Genomic DNA, 24,138 nt, shown 5'->3' with positions numbered 1-24,138 from the left:
CATTACAATTAATGCTTGTCGCAAAGCTCATGCTGTGTCTGTAAATGCTCACGCATTCACAATTCACTACAGAAAATAGTGTCATTTTACTAAAGAGCAAGCTAAGTGTGACAGGACAGAAAAACACATAAATACAATGTATTCTTGAACATATGTATGTTCCGAAATAATATAATATAATATAATAATTCTCTTGATTTTGATAATATTTTTGATAATTTCATATTTCCATTATATTAGAATGATTTATGTAGGATCATGTGACAATGAAGACTGAAGTACTAGCTGCTGAAAATTCAGCTTTGCCATCACAGGAATAAATCATATATATATATATATATATATATATATATATATATATATATATATATATATATATATATATATATATATATAAAATATTTAAAAATGTTACTGTTTTTTTTTTTTTAAATAAGCACAGACTAGGTGAGCATAAGAGACTTACTCCTTACATTACAGTTTACTCAAAAGTCTTTGAATGGAAGTGTAATATTAAAATGTATACTATGGGGCGGTTGAATGCTATATTCTTTCATACTGCATCATATACGATTGTTCATATCACCACTATATGTAATAATTATCAATATAATATAAATATAAGGTTTGTTTTTTCTCCAAAACTATAAATATTATAGTATTGCTATTTTAAATTTGATATAATTTTTATTTATTTTCAGTTTTCCTTTTAATTCTTAAAAGCTTAATACCTTTAACTTATTTTTATTTCAATTCGAGTCATTTAAACTAGTTTTATTTCAGTAAATTTTGTTTTATCATTATTTATTTATTTATTCAGTTACTTTACTGTAGACTACTTAGACTACTTTTGTTTTTATTCTACACTTTGAAGTTTTTCAGCTTTATTTTAATTACCTTAAAGCATTAGAAGTTTTAGAATCAGAACGCATACAGTTATACTGCAGGGAATTAAATTGTTCATACACTACAACAAAAGATCTGTCACCATATATTGTGGATGATATGGAAATTAGGATATTTTAGATCTGTTTTCAGCTCTGTAAAGACCTGAATGGGTTGATAAGATCTGCCAGGTGCTTGGTTGAAGACTGACATGCATATTTATCTGTGTTTTCAGAGTCAGTTGAGTTTAATTCCAGCTGAATAGTTCAATTATTCCAGTTGAATAGCTTGTCACAGCAGGTGAACGCCATGCAGGGCACTTGGGTTATCACTGTATACTACCATACTTCTGTGGACCTCAGGCTGTCAGTCAATCTGCTTCACATGAGCAAAACAACTGACTGATTGGTCAAGGTTGGTCAGGTGATTAGCCAAAACATCCAGGCAGGTGAAACAACCACTGCACGATCCATAAAGGGATTGACACCCTTGGAACTTGCCAGTCACTTCCTATTGGTGTGGAGTAGACAGCAACAGGAGTTAAAAGGGTTAAGATCCAGTTGAGTGCGATCTGTAGCGGCTTTGGCACAGCTTTTGGCAGGCCACGTGGTCCCCTGTGCTAAACGGACCAGAGACAGAGGCAATCTGTCTTGTGCCACCATGCTCAGATGTCCACTGTGATAATAAAATATGCATTAGTACTTATTTCTATGCAAGAATAATCTTATAAATGGGTTGGTGTCAGAATCCAGCGTAAACAGGTTCTGTGTGCATTGAAATAAAATCATTGCGCCTTAGGGAAAATGCACCTGATCCCCAACCATCTCCATCTGTCATGTTTCACTCTTTCACCTCACGTCTCCCACTTACTCAAACGCCACCCTCTCTTCCCGTCTCTTCTATTGTCCTTCATATCTCAGCAAATGGATACAGCTGTCCCTGAAACATTTATTTGGACCTTTAAGCTACTTAAAGATTAATTGCATTTAATATTTATTATATCTAAAAATCATATTTATATTTAATTTAAATTAATGTATGCAATTAACTTTCTGAATATTGTATCTAACTATTTTTTCAAACCTAACCTATTTTTGCTTGAAATGTGATTGTATTATATTCTTCAAAAAGAAATCTCAGTTAAATCACTGTTTTTGTAGTATTATTTATTTATTACTACATATTTATAAAAAAAAAATGTATTGACCTTTTTATAGTTTTAGTTTTAACAATATTGGTATGCACTTTTGTCATTTTTATTTGTTTTTATTATTATTTAGTTTTGGTGCTTCAACTTCAGCTTATTTTATTCCAGTATAATATTATTTTCTTCATAAATGTCAGTTGGATCCATGTTATTTATTATTTATATACTTTGATAGTACTTATTAATATTTTGCTTAGAATAATTATATTATTCTTTCATTTTCATATTTTCAGTTTTAACTTTAATAATAATTTAAGTTTCAGTCATTTCAATATGATTTTGTCATTTTTAATAGTTTTTGTATATATTTATTTTTATTTCAGTTTTAGTTTAAGTAATTTTAGTTCTTAAACTATTTTTTTTTATTTGCTTAAGTATTTAAAATATATATTAGCACTGTGGCTAAGTGTGGCTTAAGTGTTCAACCATCCTTCGGGCATACTGTATATTTAATGAGTTGCCTTTTGAGTGAGGGAACCCTCCTAATAAAGGTGACGATTGAGCAGATTAACACTTTAATGCCAGGCTCTCTCCAGCACAGCACCTCTCCTCCTACCTACACTGTCTGGCTCACAGTAATCTACTCTGAAGGACAATGATGGAGGCTATTTAGCTAAGTGCTGTGCATTTTCCCATGCCTAATTAAATACACTATAGCATGTGCTAAAATATAGCACCACCTCCATAAACACTGAAGCAACATGAATGCACTCAAGCCTTCAGTAACTGCTAGATGATTCCAAAAAATAAATAGGATCTATGCCATATTAGGTTCTTCAGCATCCTGATCTAGAAGTACCGCATTCCATACTCAGTATTCACTCTGGGCGCTCATAGTATCAGCACTGCATTAGAGAGTGAAGCTGATGCATACAAGAGACTGAGACGCGCACACATTTCCCTCCTGTTTTGACAGCACAGGCTTCACACAAACCACCACCAATGTTACCAGCCATCAGAACAGATCATACATGCTCCAGCCAATGAGAAACAGAGACAAAAGTGCATTTCCTTTGCACAAACCAATCACATGGCAGATAAACAGAACAGAGAGAGAGAGTGGCAACACAAACAGATACACTAGGACAGAGAGCTAGTGTGCTTCCAGAACAGATGCGTCTTTTTTAGGGGCAAAGCACCGCATTCATCTCTTTTCCACACAAACACACACACACACACACACTCTCTCCCTCATGAAAGCACATTACAAATCCATTTAAATGCCATTTAATAAAAAAAAAATAATAATAAAACCCCTCCAATTATTTGGATTCAGATGGTTTTAAGTACCAAACACAGCTTTACATTCGATTAGTGCTTCATTTGAAAATCTTTCCTTTAGAGATGAGCAACGTTTATCCGAATCAAGAACGCACACCCCCACTGGGAGAAATCCATTACACAAGCAGACACTAAAGAGGATGCCGGTTGAAGTCAATTGAGTTTAACCTCTCAATCTAAATGTGGTTCATCCAAATAGCTCTGACTTGGCAAAGCTTGTTCTCGCTCAGATTTGCTGGGATGCTCTGCATGCTGGAAGACACTTGATTGGAACAAACCCAACACTGACAAGAGCAAAAGAAAGAGATGGACAGAGGCAAAAGAGAACGAAAGACAGACAGGTGGCGGCACGCTGGGGGGGACAAACAGGCTTGAAGCCCATCTGGTGGAACCTCAGCATCTGTAATCATGGACAACACCCCAAAAATGTGCCCGATGTGTGAGGACAAACCTCAGGACAAAAAATGTTGGACTGGATGTTCCAGTCTATAAAATATTCCACGGCTATAAAATATTCACTTAAAAGCTTCTCATATCAATTAATCATAAGTGTGTGAACATACTAAAAAAAAACAACAACAGGCAAACAATTGATATACCAACCCCCCCCCCCCCCCCCAATCTTAATAAAAATAAAAGACATAAATAAACAATATGTCTTTACATATACATAAACAAATAAAATCCCACATACACAAATATCATCACTTACCACTGCTATAAGTTGTTTGGATATCCTTGATATGTCCACAAAATAAAATGTAAATATAATTATAATATTAAAAAAACAAAATAATGTATCAGAAAAAAAATATCAATAATTGTCCTTTTATACGCAAGGCTTCTGATAACAGCAACAAGACTAACTGGTGTAGGCAGTCACGGCAAGATGCTACAATAACAGCATCCCCTTTTCAGGAAAGGATGGATAAAGGAGGGAGTGACAAGCGTACTGGACGAATGGAGGCAGGGGGGAGGAGGGACACTATGGAGCATGCTCACTGAAAATCCCTGGGTATTTGAGCGTCACGTGACCTGCTCTGAGCTGTCAATCATTGCTGGCTGGAAAAGGAAAGGAGGGAAGGGGGCATAAGAGAGAGAGAGAGAGAGAGAGAGAGAGAGATGGATGGGGGACCATTGTGTTGACAGGTACAGTGAGGAACAGACCGGTGGGTGGCGTTATCATAGCTGCTGTTTTTTTCTTCTTCTGTTTAATTAAAAAAGGGGGAGAAATGAAACTGTAATCTCTCACAGCCCACCCTATAGGCAAGTAGCCCACCAATGACAAGCGTGTTTCCGGATTAGAGTCATGGATTAACCCTTTGTAAACTGAGCTACATGTGCGCGCACACACACACACACACACACACATAATATACTTTCATTATTATCAATCACATGACAAATGTTATTGCAAGCATGCCAAAAACTTACATTTGATAATTTTTTTTAAAGATTTTTTAGAAAAAGATCAGACTCTTTTTGATTTTTCTGTTAAACCAACATGAACCATCTGTAACAATATTAAAGCAATAGTAAATTGTAATTCCAAACCCATATGACTCGCTTTGGCTGAACACAAAACACACTTTAATGTTTAAAAAAAAAAAAAAAAAAACAATAAGGATGACAAAGTGCAAAGGTAGTCCATGCGACTCCTGCACCATATTAAATTCTTGTGAGGGCACAAAATCACTTTGAATGTTGAACAATTAAACTCATTCAGTATAGAAAGTTTGAGTAGCCTATATTGAAAAGATTTATATTTAATTAATTCAAGGAATACAGCAACTCAAATCCAAAATAGTGACACATCAACATTGTGAAAACTCACAATTCATGCTTAATGAAAATCACGAGACACAAAAGAGCCAATGACTGATGTTGCCATTTTAGATTTAAGCAGTTAACAGTGGTTTAATATGATGTTACAAAATAACCTAAGATTACATATTGTAAAACACTTTCGGCTACTTTCTTTATTTTCCTTTTTCCTCTGCATCGCGAGTGAAAGAAAATTTCTCTCTGAGAAAATGTTTAGAAGTGCACAGCACATAAAGATCCCTATAAATCAATATGATGTTATGAAATACATATATAAATTAGATAAAACACATAAGGCACATAAATAAAACAATATGATGTTACAAAACACAATTTGTGAATACGATTAAACACTTAATTTCAGTCCTTATATGCTCTCCATCGCTACTCAAGGAAAATGGCATCTGTGGAAAATCTTTCAGCTGGTTTAGGCGCACACCTGAAGAGCACCTCTTTAATATTTGTATGATATTTGTAATGGCTACAGCAACTTTTCATAATTGTGATTTTTGGTAAATTGTACAGTTAAGGTCAATTCAGTTAGGGTCATCATTCTTATTAATTATAATAACAGTAGCCTACATGGAACCCACAACAATTTCTAGCCAATATATATATATATATATATATATATATATATATATATATATATATATATATATATATATATGTTTTTAGTTCATAGATAATAACAAGTGAGATTTCAATTCTTTATACAGTACATCTATCCATGCATCAGCTCACATAAGTTTGTTCCTTGAGCACAGTAAGCTAAGAGTCAGTGGCAGGTGATGGTGATCATATTTCAGCCGCTGAATCTGCAGCTGGATTTAATCTAGTGTAATACCTCACATTCCATAAACTTGCAACTGTAGCAGACACACTAGAGAGAGTAGCGCCTATAAATATAATTTAAAAAAATGGTATACAGGGCCCTCTAGTGACGAACTGTGTACGGTGTTTTCAATGCATACATCTTTTTGAGACGCGCCCTCTAGTTCCTAACGACATAATATACACAGCGCCATCTACTGACTATTAAAGAAATCAAAAGCGAAAATAACATTTCTCATCTCTCTGCCTGATATTCATTTATTCAAAATAAGGTAGGTAGGTCAAATACGATATACTGCAACAGCAGGAAGACTAGTAGGATGATTTTCTGAATATAACCAGTGACAGTATAAAGCAAAGAGCTAGAAGTGTTCATTCAACATTTTCAATTGGTCTACGTTTTATAACCGTTTTATTTAAAATGTTTGATTAGGTGAAGGGTTATGAGAGAAATATTCTTCATAACTTGCTTTCTGTATTTTATCCTTTTGTAAATTGTTTATGGCATAGATAGAGAGATGTGGCTGTAAATGGGTAGTTGACAAGGTTTTTTTTTTTTTTTGTAAAAGACCATTTTTAAAGAAGAAATACATATATTTACTGTATGTAGCATGAAGTCTGATGTTTGAGAAAAATAAGGGGTTACTAACTTTGTCCATTCTTTCACTTTTTCAAAATATTTTTACTCTACTGTAAATTTGTCCTATGGTGTGACATAGCAAAAAATAAGAAAAAGAAAAAGAAAAAACCCTTGAGAGACTCATCTTCATTGTTAGACACTTATTTTCATAGTGTTATTTATTTAATATGAAATTATGAACAACATATTTTTTTTTTCCATGTGACTTGATGGACATTTTCAAGACAAACTTTGACAACGAGACAAACTTTGCTGTCATCCGTTCAAAACTGCTGAACAATTTTTTGAGTGATGATTTTATCTCCCCTACCGCAATACTCCGCAGTTTGTTTTTTTTTTAAAGATATTTCGAGATAAAACAAGTCTGTGGTTTTCTTATGTGTCACACCATCGGACATTATGTCACACTAAAGGAAAAAAATGTAAAGAAGGTATTATATGAAAGTATTTCTATTTAACTTTGAACATGTTAAAGGAGAAAGAAAGTTTAAATTTAATACAAACAATATGTTTTTTTAATCAATAAATTCACTCATTAAGTTAATCCGTATGTTCATGAAACTCTTCTAGAGCATGTACAGCACAGCTAATAAATATGATTGATATTCAATGTTCATTAAGATGTGAATGAATTTCTTACAGTACATGTGTTTTTTTATTTTAAGGCATCATTTCTATTATATTTACTCTCTGCAATGGTCTCAAGCCCTTCTGCAAGGATCCCTGTTAATCAGTCCCATTTAAAAAACACACACACACACACACACACACACACACACACACACACACACACACACACACACACACACACACATATATATATATATATATATATATATAATCTGAAATACATATACATAGATCAGATTTTTTTTTGTGTGTGTGTTCCTGTAGCTCAACTGGTAGAGCACTATGCTAGCAAGCAAGCAAGCCCAAGGTTCCATTCCCCGGGAACACATGATATGTAAAAATTGATAGCCTGAATGCACTGTAAGTCGCTTTGGATAAAAGTGTCTGCTAAATGCATTAATTTAATTTAATTTATATAAACACCTTTTGCTTTAATTACAGCCTTTAGTCTGTTGGGATATGGCTCTACTAACTTTGCACATCTAGACTTTGTAATATTTGCCCACTCTACTGTGCAGGACTGCTCAAGTTCAGTTCAATTTGATGGTGATTGTTTGTGTACTACAGCCTTCAAGTGATTCCACAGATTTTCAATGGGGTTTAAGTCTGGGCTCTGATTAGGCCATGCAAGGACATTCACCTTTTTCTCCTTCAACCACTGCGTGTTCAGTTTTGCTGTGTGCTTTGAGTCATTGTCATGTTGGAAGGTAAACCTTCTTCCCATTGACAACTCTCTGGCAGACGGCAACAGATTTACAAGATCTCCAGTTCCTGCAGAGAAACACCCTCACAACAGGATATCACCACCTCCATGCTTTACTCTAGGAATGCTGTTATTTAAATGGTGATATACATTGGATTTCCCCCAGACATATAGTTTGGTGTTGAGGCCAAATAATAACATTTCAGTCTTATCTGCCTCAGAATCTTCAAGGTGTATTTTGGCAAAGCTCATTCTGACTTCTTGTGGCCTTTCTTGAGGAGTGGCTTTTTTCTGGCAACCCTCCCATATGAGCCACATTTTTGGAGAATTTGTGATATTGTCGTCACATGCACACAATGACCATGACTGTTTGTCATGCTTCAGAGTTGTTGTCGGCCTCTTGGTCCCCGCTCTGACCAGTTTCCTCCTGGCTCTTTCATCCAGTTTGAGTTTCGTCCTGACAGTGGCAGCTCCAGACAATTTTGATTGGGGAGGCAATGGGGGTCCTGGTCATTCAAGGGGGATCTCATGAAAACCAACAAAAAATACAGTGTGCACGGCTAATAACTGCATATTAATGCATCGAAAATACATTTTGGTCCAAAAATAGCAAAAACTATGACTTTATTCAGCATTGTCTTCTCTTCAGTGTCTGTTGTGTGAGATTTCAAAACACTGAAGTGTAGTGATATCCGGTTCACGAACGAATCATTCGATGTTACCGGATCTTCTTGAACCAGTTCACCAAATCGAACTGAATTGTTTGAAATCGTTTGCGTCTCCAATAAGCATTAATCGCCAAATGACTTAAGCGGTTCACTTTTTTAACATGGCTGACACTCCCTCTGAACAGGGCCGTGCAGAGACCTTTGGAGGGGCAGGTGCTCAAAGTATAGAAGTGGCACATGGAACAAGGCTTTAAATGGCGCTGCTCAAAATATCAATACAGCAATATATTGTGATGCATTCCTTGCTGATTCGCGTATCGATATGGATGATTATGCATGGATACAGCAGCAAATGCTTTGATGCTGTTTTGAAAAAGAAACAATAGAGAAGACAATTTTAAGTTTAAAATAATAATAGCTCTGTGATTAGAAACTGAAATATCTTAAATTGTCCCAAAATGCACTGCACTTTGATGTCAGGTATATTATGCATTTTTTACAGGCTAAAGTGGTCTTGCTGTTGTAAACACTGTTGCTATTGTAGAAAAAAATATATTTGCGTCACATTTAAAATATAATTAATTTCTGAATAGTTTTTATTTTTATAATGATAATTCAGAGAATGAGAAAATCTTAATAAGCCTTACCGGTGTTGTGATAATTATTTGTAAGGCACTCAACGTGTTAAAAAATAAATAAGTACTGCAATATAATAAAAGTTTAGTCAAATAACATAAAAAAAGACCAGACCCCTCGATGCCTGTGAAACCTGTCTCCCTCAAACCGCACGCGAGTGTTACTTCTACACTACAGGCTACACACAGCAACATAACTGCATGTTATCACATCACATCGTTATTATAATAATAATAATAATAAGTAGATATACATCAAAATCACTTCGCTGAGAATGAAACACCACTTACCAGCTGCCACGGTGTTGAAAATATCTTTTAGCAATTAAAAAATGCGCGTGCGGCGTGAGGAATTTTCCCGGTCAGGTGAAAGGTCATCATGTTGGTCATTTTATTTACGGCTAAATTATTATTAATAAATTGTAATAATATTATGATTGGGCGTGGGCAGGCATTCAGAAAAGCGTATGTTATTACAAAAAAATTCGAGGAAATTTTGCTTTGACAAAAATAGCACTTAAGGGGCAAAGGAGCAGTTGCTCAAGTGAACCGGTTCTTTCGGACAATTCGATCAAATAAACCAGTTTTAAAAAAAAAACGGTTCACCGGTTCTTTTTTGCGCTCGATGCAATGTCATTAGCGATGCCTGCCCTTAATTCAAGCCTTCAGTTTACCCGCGCTTATAACAACAGTTCAGATGTCAGCACAGAATCAGTTCAGAATCAATCACCAAAAGAATCAGTTCGGTTCAGACGAGCTGTGATTGTGAGTCAGTCTGCTTCACACTGAATCACACATACGCAGTATCATCAGCTCCTCGGTTCTCGAATCAGACGCGTCTGACAGAAACGGTTCTCGGTTCAGTGTACGAATAAATGTCGAAATAATTATTATTTATTATTATTCTGCGTAGTTTGCAGATATTTTTTTTATCTTTATCGTGGATATATATATATATATATATATAAATCAGGAAGAGGATGGGGGGTCAAATTGGGGGTCAGAGCGTTTTTTTGCACCCCCCAAGACCCCCCCCCCCCCCCGATCCATAGAGGGTCTGTGCTGTACCCAATACCTTCCACTTCCTAATAATAGACTTCACCTCTAGGCATTGATAAAGCCTTTGCATTTTTTTTTTTTTTTTGTATCCATCTCCTGACTTGTGTCTGTCCACAACTTTATCCCAGAGATCTTTTGACAGTGCCTTGAAACCAATAGTCGAATGTCTGCTTCAGTTGCACTACTGATAAACTCCAGGAAAGCTCTTTTCATGGCGAGCTGATCTAAATGACCACAGCTGATCACAGTTGAAAGTCAAATGGAGTTGTGTGCCTTTGAGAAGGTGATTAGCTACACCTGATTGAGTTTACAAGTATTTTTGTTTTACAAATCACTTTTTCCAACTGTTTTTTTATTTGTTTATTTTTTGACATGTTGGTGTTATATCTTTCACTTGGATGTTATGAGCTGCACTGAGTAAATACAACTTGATAAAACAAAACTTATCTGTCTTCATTACAGGCTGCAAAGCAACAAAGTGTGATTATTTTAAAGTGAGTGTAATTCCATGTCCTCTCTCTCCCACTCATCTCTCCCTCAGTTCTTTCTGTCTCAAAATCAAAGTATCAGATTTTATACTTAGTTTCATGACACTTTATAACAGTACAAGTTTTCAAAGTTATAACAAGCTATAACAGTACAAGTTCAGAAAATATTTTAATGAATGTAATTTATGCATTTAATTATTTAAAATTCTTCTCAGAGAGACCTTGTGTGACAATAAAGGTGTCAAACCGGTGGACATTATCTATCAAACCAAAGGATTTTTCAGCCTTTTATGTCGGTTTACGACCTTGCAATGCCTAGCTAACCTGTCATTAGCAGTTTTGCATCATTTTCCATGATTATGTAGTTTAACATAGTTTTTAATGAAAAATACAATGTAGGGTTGTCGCACCAAAGGACAACAAAACTTAAAAAAAAAGTTAATTTGAACAATCCTGAGACAAAACCTATTATTTTAACTTAACATGGGTTTCAGTAACATCACCATGACCTTGAATGGGGTCTTCCAACTAATTAAAGTTGTATGTGGAATTGCCCGATTTAAAATCAGGAAACGGTGTCACACCAGAGGACATGGTTTTCATTGACAAAATGTGCCAAGTTCCTACACTTTTAGAAATATATGGATGGAAAAAAATTATTGCCATTTACTAAAATAGACACTTGTAAAGTTATGCCTGAGCCATTTTTCATTTTTATATTTTTCTTTTTAATTTACATTGTAATTTATCAAACCATGCTTGAAACATTCATACCATAGGACAAATCTGAGATTTAGAGCAAGTAAAAACATAAACTCCAACAAAAATTAAAGAACACAACAGTCCATTTTCCTGAATTATTTTTTATTGAATTTTAATTATATTAAGACTAATCATTTTCATCACAAATCCCATTACAGATGCTTAACTGGGCAAATGTATTACAAAAATAAAACGCTTTTATGTTAATTATACTGGTTAACAAATTACATTTATGCTTCAACATCAAGCATATTATAGTTCAAATCATAAACATGCATTTTGTCCCTGCATTTCCTCTTTATAGTCAAGATTTTACTGTCCGTCACAGCTGCCACAGTTCAAAGCACAGAGAAAACCCCATTACAAGACAGTGATTTCCACATATGATTGTGTGATAGGTAAAAGTACATCTTTCCATTTAATATCATGCAAATACATTGCACTTAGGCCCACGTCCATTTATCTTCACTCTGACACAGGAACAGACACTGACATAAGCATTGCTCAGCTCTGGCAAAATACCACTAGGTTTAATGTGGGTAATGAATGTGATTACTCTGGGGAATCATTCAGCCGGTGCGCCCGTGGCATCGAACACTGAGGCCTGGCTTAATGATCCTTTGCAGAGCGTAAGTATGTTATCTTTGGCTTTGAGGTTACAACACGAGGGGTTGGTAAGAAGGCCTGTGAGATGAACACAACAGGGATTTGAAAGCAAACACTTTATTTCCCGTCCTGAATACTTTTGCACTAATACAGTTCTAAGGGAAAGATGAACATCAATTTAGTAATTTAGTGTCGCTTTGTGAGGGGTGAAGTTAATGCACTTCTGTGTACATCTCTAAACCAAACCTAATAAATCATTAAATCAACCTTCCAACAGGCATGAAGAAAAACTGCTGCATTTGCTTGATCAAAAAATTAAGAAACGTTTAGATGTTTGAGTGGGAATTCCGTGATTAAACTGACATGACATGTAGTTCCTCTTTTTCTCTTTAAAATGAAAGTATTGTATTGAGGACTAGAAAGGACAGCGTGACTTGTGGCAAAGAAAAAAACAAAACAAAATGCATATGTCTGGAATCCACACGACACTCAGCACAAAACAGTTCATCAGACTCAAGTGAGGTGTCCCTCCCTGGCAGGAACCATCGAGCTCCTTGGATTTGTGACTTGTGAGCCCTTTGAACATTTAACTTACGGTCCAACAACAAGCAAGGCTTTTAATTAGCTAGTATTGTGTAGTCTTTGAAAAATGTCCAGACGGAAAGTTGGAGAAAGGCAGTAGCTGATAGTCTCTTCAACTTCCTGAACACGGCGCTGAAAGCGACAGCGGTCCCTGGCGATCTCCTCCCAGGGTCCACGACGGTCCTCATCACTGCTGGCATAGAACTCCTCCACATCCTCTACAAACGTCACCTGTGAAAGGAATGTTTTAATAAAGTTTCATCTACTGTTCAAGTTATTACATATTATACATATACATACATATTATATGGGCTGTACATTATGCGTTATTAAAAACTAGTGACCAATGAATATTATCTGCATTCTTAAATCAAAAAGGCCCTGTCAACTTCAGAATATAAATTCTACAAATTAATATCCTTGCTTTACAATGGATTCACAGTGAAATTAACACCCAGTGCTCCCATTTCTCCTCCCTTTTCAAGACTCACCCTTCTACTGTTGCTAAGTAACATGTTATTTCCCATAAATGGTTGATTTATAATGTGTGAGTATATGATTGCCCATAACGCATGTGAGTGGTTGGGAGTGCCATCACTCCAGACCAAATCTAATGACTATGACTAGTGTGATGCTAGAGTCATGAAACGTTATAAAAAGATAATGAGTAATGGGCAGAGCACGAACTCAGTCTCCCTGGAGACAGCAAAATGGAACCATTGCATCAGATCATCACAGGCAGGAGAGGAAAAAAAAAAAAGTTGAAAATGATGTTGCATGGCTTTACATCATTTTCTCAAGCTGGCCTATACTGCCATATTGTCGAGGACTGAAAATACGGCAGAAGGGCAGCGAGAAAGAAGATTAGCTGTTGCTAGCAGTCATCGCATAGAATAAGATTATTATCATCCATATAAACACACTATTATTGGATTGATGAAGACCTAAGGCCATTAACCATTATTCCAAATATATGAAAGGCACAATTTATTTTGTATATTTTCTTACTGTCTTCTTATTTTACTATTATTCAGTTTCCTTTCTTATCAACACTATGATTAGATGTAATTCATAAATATAGTTAATGCAACAGGTGTCAAGAATTTTCTACATGTATTCATCTAGAATAATATTAATGTATTAATCTTTACTGTTAATTAATGTTAACCAATTAGAAATGTAACAAATGTATTTAGTATCATTCAAAAGTTTGCAATCTGCACTATTTTTTTGAAAGACGTCTTATGTTCACCCAGGCTGCATTTATTTGATTTGGCTAACAATTTTCTAACATTACCTAACTTTATTTTTTTAAATCAATGTTGAAAACAGTTGCTTAATATTTTATGAAAACCATGATTAAAAAAAAAATTCAGGACTTTTACTTTTTAAAGAAAAAACAACAGCATTTTGGTTGAGATAGAAATCTTCTATAAATTAAAAAAAAAAATTACTGACACTTTATCAGTTTAATGAATAGAAGTATTAATTTCTTAAATACAAGTCTTACTGACCCCAAAATTGTGAATGACAGTTTATGCAGAAACAACATAAACCTAGATTAATAAATGGTTTAAATATTTGCTTTTAATATTTTAGTCCATGTTACCTAATTGGATCGTATTTTAAAAGTGCTACAACTTTCTTATAGCTACTATTATTTAATTCCCTTGTGCTGCTGCTGCAAACAGCTCAATTTCCTCCAAGGGGGTCAATAAAGTCTTATCTAAAACAACAATGTTAGATATTAAAAAGAGCATGTTGGTAGTTTAAAAAAAATTACTTTCCTAAGGAAATTGCTGGCCCGGTCCCTTAAAAAATTTACTTAACCATGATTTGTTTAAGCATGTGCAATGATTTAAAATTTTGGTGAACTTAAAGTGGACATAACTGCAACAAAACTAGACTTCTAATCACAACTGCTTGAATAAAAGCAGGAGTAATGGTCTCCATCTGATTCCTTCTGCCATCCCAGACATATTAAGGGGTTCTTAAGTCAACCACATCATGGAAGCAAAACGCAATGTCCAGAAAGATAATTATGCAAGTACTTCCAAACTGAAATGTGATCATTCATTAATTAAAGTCTATTTTATACAAACCTTCTTCAGCTGAATGGATATGGCACTGCTTGAGCATGGCACAGGAGAAATCTCTGAGAATCCACTGTCCAGCCTCTCCTCAGCCTCCTCTCTCTTGTAGCGTGGGGTTCCAGGCACTTTCTCCTTCCGGCATCCTTTGGAGGTTTTCCAAGTCTGTATGGGAGCCTGGAAGTTGAAAGGGCTGTAGGGATCTGCTGAGCAGCTAAAAGAATTCCACAACCTCAGATTCTCTTCCTCATCCATCTCGCAGGCGTCTTCGCTGGACTCATTCTCGGACAGTGAGGGCGACGATGGAGGCGGCGAAAGCTTGGAGGGCATATGCACTGGCGGAGACTCTGAGACCGAAGAGTCTGTAAACACAGAGCTTGGCTTGGCTGCAGTCCTTATGGGAGCTGTGAAGTTCCTCGGGTTATAAGGATCCCCGTTTTGGCACAGAGAATTCCACAGCCTCTCGGTCTCAGAGTCCCCCTCCTCTTCATCCGAATCTTCCTCGGATTCATCATCGCTGTCATCTAGATCTTCTGAGAAGTTGGACGAGCCTTCACTGTCAAAGCCATCATCATCATTACTGTCCCAATCACTATCATCCTCCGACTCGGATTCGCCGCTGCAAGGGCTACCCATGATGTAAGCGATGACCTTGTTTTGACATTGAGAAGTGGCCAAAAAGTGCACACTTTCAGCAGCCGGAACCGTTTCAGCTATCTTTTCAGAGTCCTCTTCCTCTCTTTCCTTAATTTCTTCCTCAAAATTGACAGGTTCACTATTAAACTCGCTCACTGTAGTGTTAATATGAGATGAGCCGTCCTCGGAGGCACCAGGGCTGGCCGTTTCTGACACCTCCTGTTCCTCGGAGAGCAGCTTCATGTGAAGCTTACTATTTGAGTGTTCTTCCTCCAAGCTGGAGTAGCCATTATCTTGATCTGGAGTCAGAATTGCCACCTCATTGTAGGCTCTACTACAAACTAGCAGTTGCTGCTCTGCATCTAGTGGAAGCTTGTATGAGTTTGGGAGGGATTTTGATAGGCATGCATTGTGGGTCAGCTCTTTGGAGCACAAGGGTCCAGCGCTTTCGTTGTGCATTGATGGCACATCATCGCTGCAGACACACAATTCAGTCGTCACGGCAAAGGTCGCGCGCGAGCGGCTTTGACAATAGCCGACACTGTGATGTTCTCCACAATGCTGCCAGCTCGTATCAGTCTCTTTTCTGCTTTGTGCTTCGTTTAGCAGCCAGTTTGGAGGTCTGTCATCGGCCTCCCAAAACCCACCCCACCACCAGCTGTTAGTGGTTCGCACGGACAGCGTATCCGGGCCCAAATCGCATCCGCTTTCCGGTTTGGCGCGCTCACCGCCCGCGCGCCTTTTTTCCAGCGCGTTCTGCAACACCTGGCTGATAAAGTTTCTCGCTGTTCCGAGGTATCCGGCCGACTCTTGCTTTTGAAGACTGAAATCTTTCTGGGAAGCGCTCTGAATTCCCAGCTCACTCAACGAATCGCGCGTGAACCAGGAAGGAGCCCCCGGGCCTCTGGAGGACGCGCCCGGTGCGGGTTCATGCTGGCACTGGAGATATGCAACATTTAGAGGGGCCAGAGAGTTTCCAATATCTAGATTTGACTTCATTTCAAAAGCTGTTTGCATTTTTGCGGGGAAATACCGCTGCATGAGAGCCCACGCAGGCCTGGAAACTACCGAGAACACGTTTATCCACGAGCTGTCAGCGCGGGATCGCGTGTCCCCTTGAGAAAAGTGTCCATGTGTGCTCATACTTCTGAAAAATATGAAATGCGTTGAACTACATAGACTAAACGAAAAACAGAATAAGCTATTAACTAGGTAACTTACTTGCTTTATAAGCGGCAGCACGTTAAACACTGTTTAGACTTAATTTGCATAAAAGTGCTCGAGTTTAGATTGGTAGGTTTAAATGTCTCTGAATGTCACTAATATACAGATCAGTTTTAGATGGCTTTATAAGGCTTAGCTGGCTAACGCAGCTAAATTAGTAAGTTACCAAGCTTAATGTATGGCTAAATGTTAGCTACGAAAAACATAAAACGCTCCGTTTCTCATTCCTTTCAGCCCTTGACACCATCCATAAATACAGATAAATATTCTCCGGGGGAAATTGAAGTGTCCATATCGTTTAGGCTGCGTTGAGTCCAACCCGGCTCGCGTAAATAGCTTCAGCGTCCATATTGACCGCGGTGTTAACGCCAACTGCGCTGTCCTGAAGAAAACACCACTTATTTCTGTTTGAAGGAGTTGTTGAAACAGCAGAAGGAAAGGAAAGGCATGTTGAGGTGGTATAAGAGTGAGATAAGCTGGTATACTCCAAATGAAAACTTGAAACAAAAGCCATCTTGACGTCTGAAGGGAAGCGAGCGTCGGTTTTTCAAATGTTAGTCTAGTCACCGCAATCGAGCCCAGCTGCCGCGTTTTTCGGAAGAAAATACTGTAACGTTAACGTTAATTTGTAGTAGAAGAAACGGCTGTATCATCAAAATCGAGTCAAAGTGTTCTCCTTAGATCTAGGGGAAAAGCGGTTTTACTTTTAATTAGTTTTAAATGGAAATTCTTGTTCTCCAGACTCGTTGACGTCGCCGTTTCCCTCGCTAGCCGCGGAGCTAAAGAGAGATTTCATCAGAAAAGCTGTGAGGGAGCGTCGCTAATTTCAGTAGCGCTCACGCCCTGTAAGGGACCGTGGTAAAATTCCGATCTCACGTGGTACTTTGAATCATGTGTTATATAAGTTGTTTTGTGCTTGTCACGCAGTGTCCAGTCAATACATACATAAATCCCTCAAGATCTTCTAAACCTTTAATGCAACTCTCTGTTTGAGCATTCTTCTAGTCGTTTTGACTAATCTAGTCTAAGTCCAGTAAGACTTTCAGCATGTATTTGACAGATCCATTCCTGCCTTGGTGCAAAGCCTTATTTGGAGAAACTGCCTGTACAGAATCCCTTAGGCACAATCTTAATGCTTCATGAGGAACTGACTGTGCATGCCATTTGAAAAAGCATTTTTCAAAAATTTCTTCCCCTCTTGCGACCGTACCCAGACACAGAAGCCTTTATTCAAGCAATATTACAAGAGGCTAACTGCAACAGTTTATCTCGATTTATTTCACAATTCTGGATTTTTTTTCTCGCTTTTATAATTGCAGGTTGCAAGATACGAAATTGTGATTTAAATTTTTTTCAGAATTGCAAGTTTATGCAAATAAATAAATCAAAACAAATAATAAATTGTGACATTTTATTTTGTTCTAACATTCACAATTATCTTTTAATTCCATGGTGAAAATAAAACTTCCATTAGAAACCCTTCTCCGAGCAGCCATGGATAACCAATAATTTAACTTGCTCTCAGTGGAATGTTTTAATTTGATACATTTACATGGATGAATGAGACATTAATGTCATCATAATTCTCTAGAGGAGTATCAGAACAATGAGTAATGTGAAAGAACATGAACGGTTCAGACAGCCAATTAAAGCCTTTATTATAAAGCCCAGTCTAATGTAATTCTTACTTCAGTGTGATGTCAGCCAAAACATGGTGTACAGTAAACAAGTACAAGTGGATTGATGACAAGGTGTACAGTAAACAAGCTAAAACACAGCTACGTTTTTATGAGCTTGGTTGTTTTGTTTTTTTTGTTATTTGTTACAAGTCAGAATTATCAAGGAGGCAGCCTTCCACAATAGAAAGTCAATGGAGAGGGTTGGTTTTTAGATTATGACACATGCTCTGTCTCTATACAGGACTAGTGTTTTGCACAAGTTTCATCATTTGGCATTGATCAATTGCACCATCCTTGTAGAAGTGTATGTGGTCCAATAAAGAAAAAACTGGTAGAAAACAAAACAAAAAGCATCAAGTCAGTTTCCCTGTGCATTTATTAAGTGCAAATAAAGTTTGAAAACATGGTGTGAAATAAGAATGCATTAAACCTTCAGTCTAGAAAGTATAAAATGACAAAGCCCATTTATAATCCATAAGTCACATCAAAATTATATTCTCAGCATTTACAGTATGCCAACCCTATTGATTTTACTCACATCCTCTTTTATTTATTAAAATAAGGAACACAAACGTTATAAAAGTACTATACCTTTAAATCCAAACTCTTCCTGCATACACACACAAAACAATATTTTTTTTTTTTCTAAAACACTCATTTTTTCATTTTGGGTTGGCATGCAATCATACAATCATTTCCCATTAGCTTAAATGTCACACAATGGTGCCCTTTGGAGAGAAAATATACACCTACACAACCATTTGTCATTTGAAAGAAAGTTCAAGACTTAGGAAAATGTACTTCATATCTAAAATGGAGCTGGTTTGTCTGGTTAGAAAAAGCTACAGAACAGGGCCTGCTTTGACCTGGATAAGCATACCTAAGTTTGCTTAAGGCTACTGGACTGTTAGAGCACCTCGGCATACAGGGTTGCACTTTTGACTTGTAGGTTATTTTTGTAACACAAACATTAATGCCACTTGGTTAAATCTGAATTTTATGCAAATAAGATCAAATATAATTTAATTTCCAATTACTTAATTTCCCTTCTAAACTTTATGAGCTTAAAATCAAACGGAGTGCAAAGTAAAGCAAATGCAAAAGCAAAATCTTTAAGCATAAGTAAAAAAAAAAAAAAAAAAAAAAAAAACTCCTGTGGTATATTTAGCATTTCATTTACATGCAGTTTTACATACTGTACAAATGTGGAATGGAAATGGACCTAACTACAGTCCAAAGCATTAATTTTACTCCCACTTTGACACACACACACACACACAAAATTAACCAATAAAACTTGGAAAAATGTGAGATCAATATACTTGACAAACAAATGCAAAAATGCAATATTTATCCAGTAGCAAATATCACAGCATGCAAATCAACAACTTCCTAACAGAAATTTTCTTGTGTATGTTATGCTTATATCAACAAGGCAAAATCATTGACCCCATTGAATCATTGACCCTGAAATCAAGTCCCTTCAAAAGCCTTTTCTCCACATAAAGTTGTGCCCCATCATTTTGGAAAGAAATCTCAGAGGTTTATGCAACGAAATTCATATTCCTGGTCTGTCTCCTTCGTTCAATATACTGTACATGCAATTCCTTTTTTTTTTAATCAACCCAATTATTTTACATGATCAAAAATCTACATTCACTCTGTACTGTTTGTGTCACTCCCTGCAGTGGTTATATGGAGCAAGTTAATTCCACAATTTCAAGCCAAAGACTATCAAGTGTTCATCCCTATATCATGATCAGGTAAATGCCACAGGCAATATGAAATACCCAATTTTACAGTACAAAGGCGTTCCTCGCTATTAATTTCTAGGTAAATGTCACCAAAATCTGATACAAAGAGACAAATCTAATGTCACAGGACACAACATAGCTCAAAATTGAGCCACAATAGAGAAACATCTTAAAAAGAAAATAACTTACATTTCCATTAGCATTCTCAAAAAGACAAACCATTTAGGGGCTTTAAGGTTTTATGGACAGCAATTTCCCAGAAAATCTCCCCAAAAATATGGCGCATGGAATTAATTTCATTTTTAAATAATCTGTCTGCCAATCCTTGTTTCACCAAATGGTTTTTGTCTGATATTGTCACTAAGAACCAATTTTATAAATCCAAGGTCTGGTTCACATGGTGCACGGTACCCCACCAGAACAGAATCAAGTGATGACACTCCATCACCGACTCTACACGTCTCCTGGCTGGAAGAATCAATGAACACAAACCCCCACTGGGGGAAACAGCCTTCTGAGCAGCTGGGCATCTCCAACTCCCAACCCATAAGCAAAGACAGACACAAACACATGCACACAGAAGGACTCATGGGAAATCCTTCACTTCCGATGGACATCCTCACAAGTGTTAGCGGTTTATGTCAGAGCCTCTAGTGCCAAGCTGGTGCCAGCCAACCCAGCGATGGCCCGGAGTGAGGTCTTTCAGTTGAATAATGGTTTCACCCAGCAGGGTATTCTCCCAGAATGCACCCTCACTCAGTACCCGCAGGTGAATGGTTCTTTGCTGCAAATCACCACGTGGAATCTTGTCATACACCAGCTGTAAAGAGAAAAGTGAGGTCATTCACCAAACCAAGATCAAACTTTGATTTGAATCAAAAAAACAAACATGGCTCTAATGAGGGATAAAACTAGAATCCCATGTGACAAAAAATAATAATGAAAATCCCCTATGGAGAAAATGATTTTGATAGATCTTTATTATCGGAGCCTGACTTTTCTCACCATCTCATTGTAAGTGGGGTTGCGTGTTCGCCGGGCTGCTTTGGTCTTCCTCTTGCTAGTCTTCTGAGGGTCTGGGAGGAGGTACAATTTGACGTATGGATCAGGATCTGTTCCGTCCTGCAAGGGTTGCTGAAGAAAGTTCCACAACACACTGGTGAGCACCAACTCGACATTTTTTGTTCGCATTATGAGCATATGCATGTAGGAAATATCAGACCCTCACCAAGCCTCTGATGTGCATCACCATAATGAAAAGCTTGTCACTCTTGTACAGAACCGAGAGCTTCACTTCACCTGCCACTGTACCGGGCACAGGAGCCCAGGACACATCTGGAGAAGAAGAGGAGCTGGATTTAGTGTGGACAGGTGTGTGTTAGCATCTGGCTTGCATGGTACACTGAAGGTGAATTAAGTAAGTAACTTAATTGGATTTCCAGAGCTCAGTCTGACAGGACATGAACCTTTTAAAAAGAGACCTTTATCACAAATCAGATAGCGTGGCCTGTGACAGAGGCAGCAGCTGCCACAAAGCAGCTTTTCCTCATCATGACTTTTAATATTTAACTAGTTGTTATGGTGAACTATGGATTCGTTTCTATAAATAAATTTTTTTTTTGGACCCCAGTTATAAAACCCCTGTACAAACTCGTGTCACAGTGCATTGGGCTAATGTGTGATTGTAGGCACATTATACTAAAAGCTTATACATTATACGTTATACTAGTCCCAAGTACTGGGTGTTACTTTGTCACAGACAAGGTTACATGGACTGCAGCTGATTGGCCCATAGTTTACACTAACTCATGATGATGTGAGGACAGGCTGAACTGCATGACCTTTGAATCCATCGCATACAAAAGCATGTGTAAGTAGAGTGATTCAAAAGAAGTGTACGTGGGTGAGTCTAAGACAAATAAGGAAATGAAGAATACCTGCTGGTTTGTTATGGAGTGCATTAACAACAGTTCCTACACTTCCTGCCCGCTCGTCTCTTGGTAGAGGGTGAAAGAATGTGTAGATCAGATCACACTGAAAGAGGAGAGGGTAACATTAACTCAGAAAACAGAGACTAAAATAAGCAGATGTACTCTCACAGTAATAGTATGGATGCCATGTGATCCGGTTGCATTCTTAGGATGTACAGCATAGAACAGAAAAAGTGAAAGCATTCAGGGTTTGTCAGCTGGTAGAGCCAGCTCTGCGTGAATACAGATCCAGCCCTGTGGGTGGACTGTTTACAGACAACATGTGTCCGCTTTCATAGAACACAGACAGATTCCAAGAAACATGCCAGACAAACTGAAACTACTCGTATTACCGTAAGCTGTACACATTCTACTGACTATTATAATTATTCCAAAAATAAAATAATGCCGGTGTTGTTACTGAATGTAAGCTTGCATTTCATATGATAAAAAGTGAACTTTTATTTTCAAAGGTTACCTGTGCCACCTCTTGAGTAGCATGGATCAGATGCCAAACATATCCATTTAGCTCCTCTTTCCTCCTGTCTGCAAGGGCCTCTCCTCGAGAGCGACCAATCACAAAGCGGCTGGGGAAGCTGTGGGAACATTACATCGAGAGGGGTGTATAATTACAAACATACTGTACATGAGGCTTATGTATTGCCACTCAGCCATTACTAAAAAAAAACATCCCTTATGGGTGATCAGGGTCCTGTAGGGCCTTATTTTGGATGAGCAGTACACTGATTACACTGAAATGAACAGTAGCCTACTGAGAAGAAATCTACTATGACCAGCTTTCATTATTTATCTTTCACTGATTTCAGACTAAATATACCCTATGATAACAGAAACCTGCAGTAGTTTCCACTAGTTTAAATCATTTAAGACCCCCTTCCTCAAATCTTACCCTGGATGTCCAATGCACTGCAGAGTTTAGCTCCAACCCTGATTAAAGTCCACCTGTCTGCAATTTTCGAATGATCTCAAAGACACTGATTGACACTGATTAGCATCCTCAGGTGTGTTTGATTAGGGTTAGCGCTAAACTCTGCAGGAACGATCTCGAGGTCCAGATTTGAGGATCCCTGATTTAAGGGGATCATCACGCTCAAGCAAATGAATTTCTTTCTTCTGTTCAACACAAAATAAGATTTTGAAGAATGTGGGTAACCAAACAGTTTCTGTTCCCATCGTCTTCTAAAGAATTTTTGATTGAGTTTATTTATTTTTTGGTCTATGCTATGATGAACATCAATGGGGGAACAGCAACTGTTTGGCTACCCACATTCTTCAAAATATCTTGCTTTTCTTTCAACAGAAGAAATAAATACATAGATATTTGGAATAACTTGAAGGTGAGTAAGTGACAATTTCCAAGTTTGGGTGTGTGATGTGTTGTGTGTTCAGGGAGCTTTTGATTTCATATTTCCTCTTTCTATCAGGTTTTAGCATTGTACCTGGGTAGTTTCGGTGAAGGGAAGATGAGCTGCAGTTTACTGTGAAGTTCATAGAACTCTTCAAATGTCCTCTGGACTAAAGTTGACCCATGTTGACCTTCCCGCTCCACTTTCACAACATAAGACTGTATGAAGGGAAAAAATTTATTAACATTGAGATGCATGCAATTGCATTAAAAGTGCATCTTACCTCAAATCCAATCAACTTACATAGCCTTTGCTTGGAGTATAGGTTTTGATATGTTTGTAGATGAATAGGCTGCGAATGACACCATCACTCTTTAAAGTGTAGACACGGGGAGCAAATGACAGAACGGGGCGCTCCTCAGAGGACGCAAATTTCATTTGGGCCAGGTTATGGATGAAGAAATTGAGCTTAGTAGCCACACTGCCAAGACTGGACTCGATTAGCCTAGAACAGTGGATAAGAATTAGATGAAGGCCAGAAGACAGATGGATTCAAAGGACAATGGCAATAACATAAGTGGTCAATAAGGTGTGCAGACTTGGTTATTAGGCAA

The 24,138-nt window shown here is 37.3% G+C and overlaps 2 protein-coding genes across 4 annotated transcripts in view; both read right to left on the bottom strand.

Moving 5' to 3' along the window:
- Positions 1 to 11,697: 11,697 nt before the first annotated feature.
- Positions 11,698 to 17,554, bottom strand: LOC113055214 (protein phosphatase 1 regulatory subunit 15B-like). Its single transcript, XM_026221296.1, has 2 exons — positions 14,907 to 17,554; positions 11,698 to 13,035 (listed from the first exon to the last, which is right to left on the bottom strand). The coding sequence occupies exons 1-2, from the start codon at positions 16,671 to 16,673 to the stop codon at positions 12,844 to 12,846; spliced, it is 1,959 nt and encodes a 652-aa protein (XP_026077081.1). The 5' UTR covers positions 16,674 to 17,554; the 3' UTR covers positions 11,698 to 12,843.
- A 1,018-nt stretch (positions 17,555 to 18,572) lies between these two features.
- LOC113055213 (phosphatidylinositol 4-phosphate 3-kinase C2 domain-containing subunit beta-like) overlaps positions 18,573 to 24,138 on the bottom strand; it is a 37,953-nt gene continuing 32,387 nt past the window's right edge. For 2 of the 3 annotated variants that reach the window (XM_026221293.1, XM_026221294.1), the window contains exons 27-33: positions 23,828 to 24,029; positions 23,618 to 23,742; positions 22,636 to 22,753; positions 22,125 to 22,221; positions 21,416 to 21,522; positions 21,193 to 21,321; positions 20,816 to 21,007 (exon numbers count right to left, since the gene is read on the bottom strand). In XM_026221293.1, coding sequence (XP_026077078.1) covers positions 20,816 to 21,007; positions 21,193 to 21,321; positions 21,416 to 21,522; positions 22,125 to 22,221; positions 22,636 to 22,753; positions 23,618 to 23,742; positions 23,828 to 24,029 — 970 coding nt within the window. Of the gene's footprint in view, positions 21,008 to 21,192; positions 21,322 to 21,415; positions 21,523 to 22,124; positions 22,222 to 22,635; positions 22,754 to 23,617; positions 23,743 to 23,827; positions 24,030 to 24,138 lie in introns of all 3 variants that reach the window. The other variant, XM_026221295.1, reaches the window with a different exon arrangement.

Source organism: Carassius auratus, chromosome 36, assembly GCF_003368295.1.
Source record: "Carassius auratus strain Wakin chromosome 36, ASM336829v1, whole genome shotgun sequence".
Lineage (NCBI taxonomy): Eukaryota > Metazoa > Chordata > Actinopteri > Cypriniformes > Cyprinidae > Carassius > Carassius auratus.
This window is presented reverse-complemented; position numbering and strand designations above follow the sequence as displayed.

Coding starts and splice junctions, on each gene's coding strand:
- LOC113055214 (XM_026221296.1), bottom strand. CDS start 16,673: ATGAGCACACATGGACACTTTTCTCAAGGGGACACGCGATCCCGCGCT. Junction 13,036..14,906: donor TATCCATTCAGCTGAAGAAG/GTTTGTATAAAA, acceptor TTCCTTTCACAG/GTGACGTTTGTAGAGGATGT.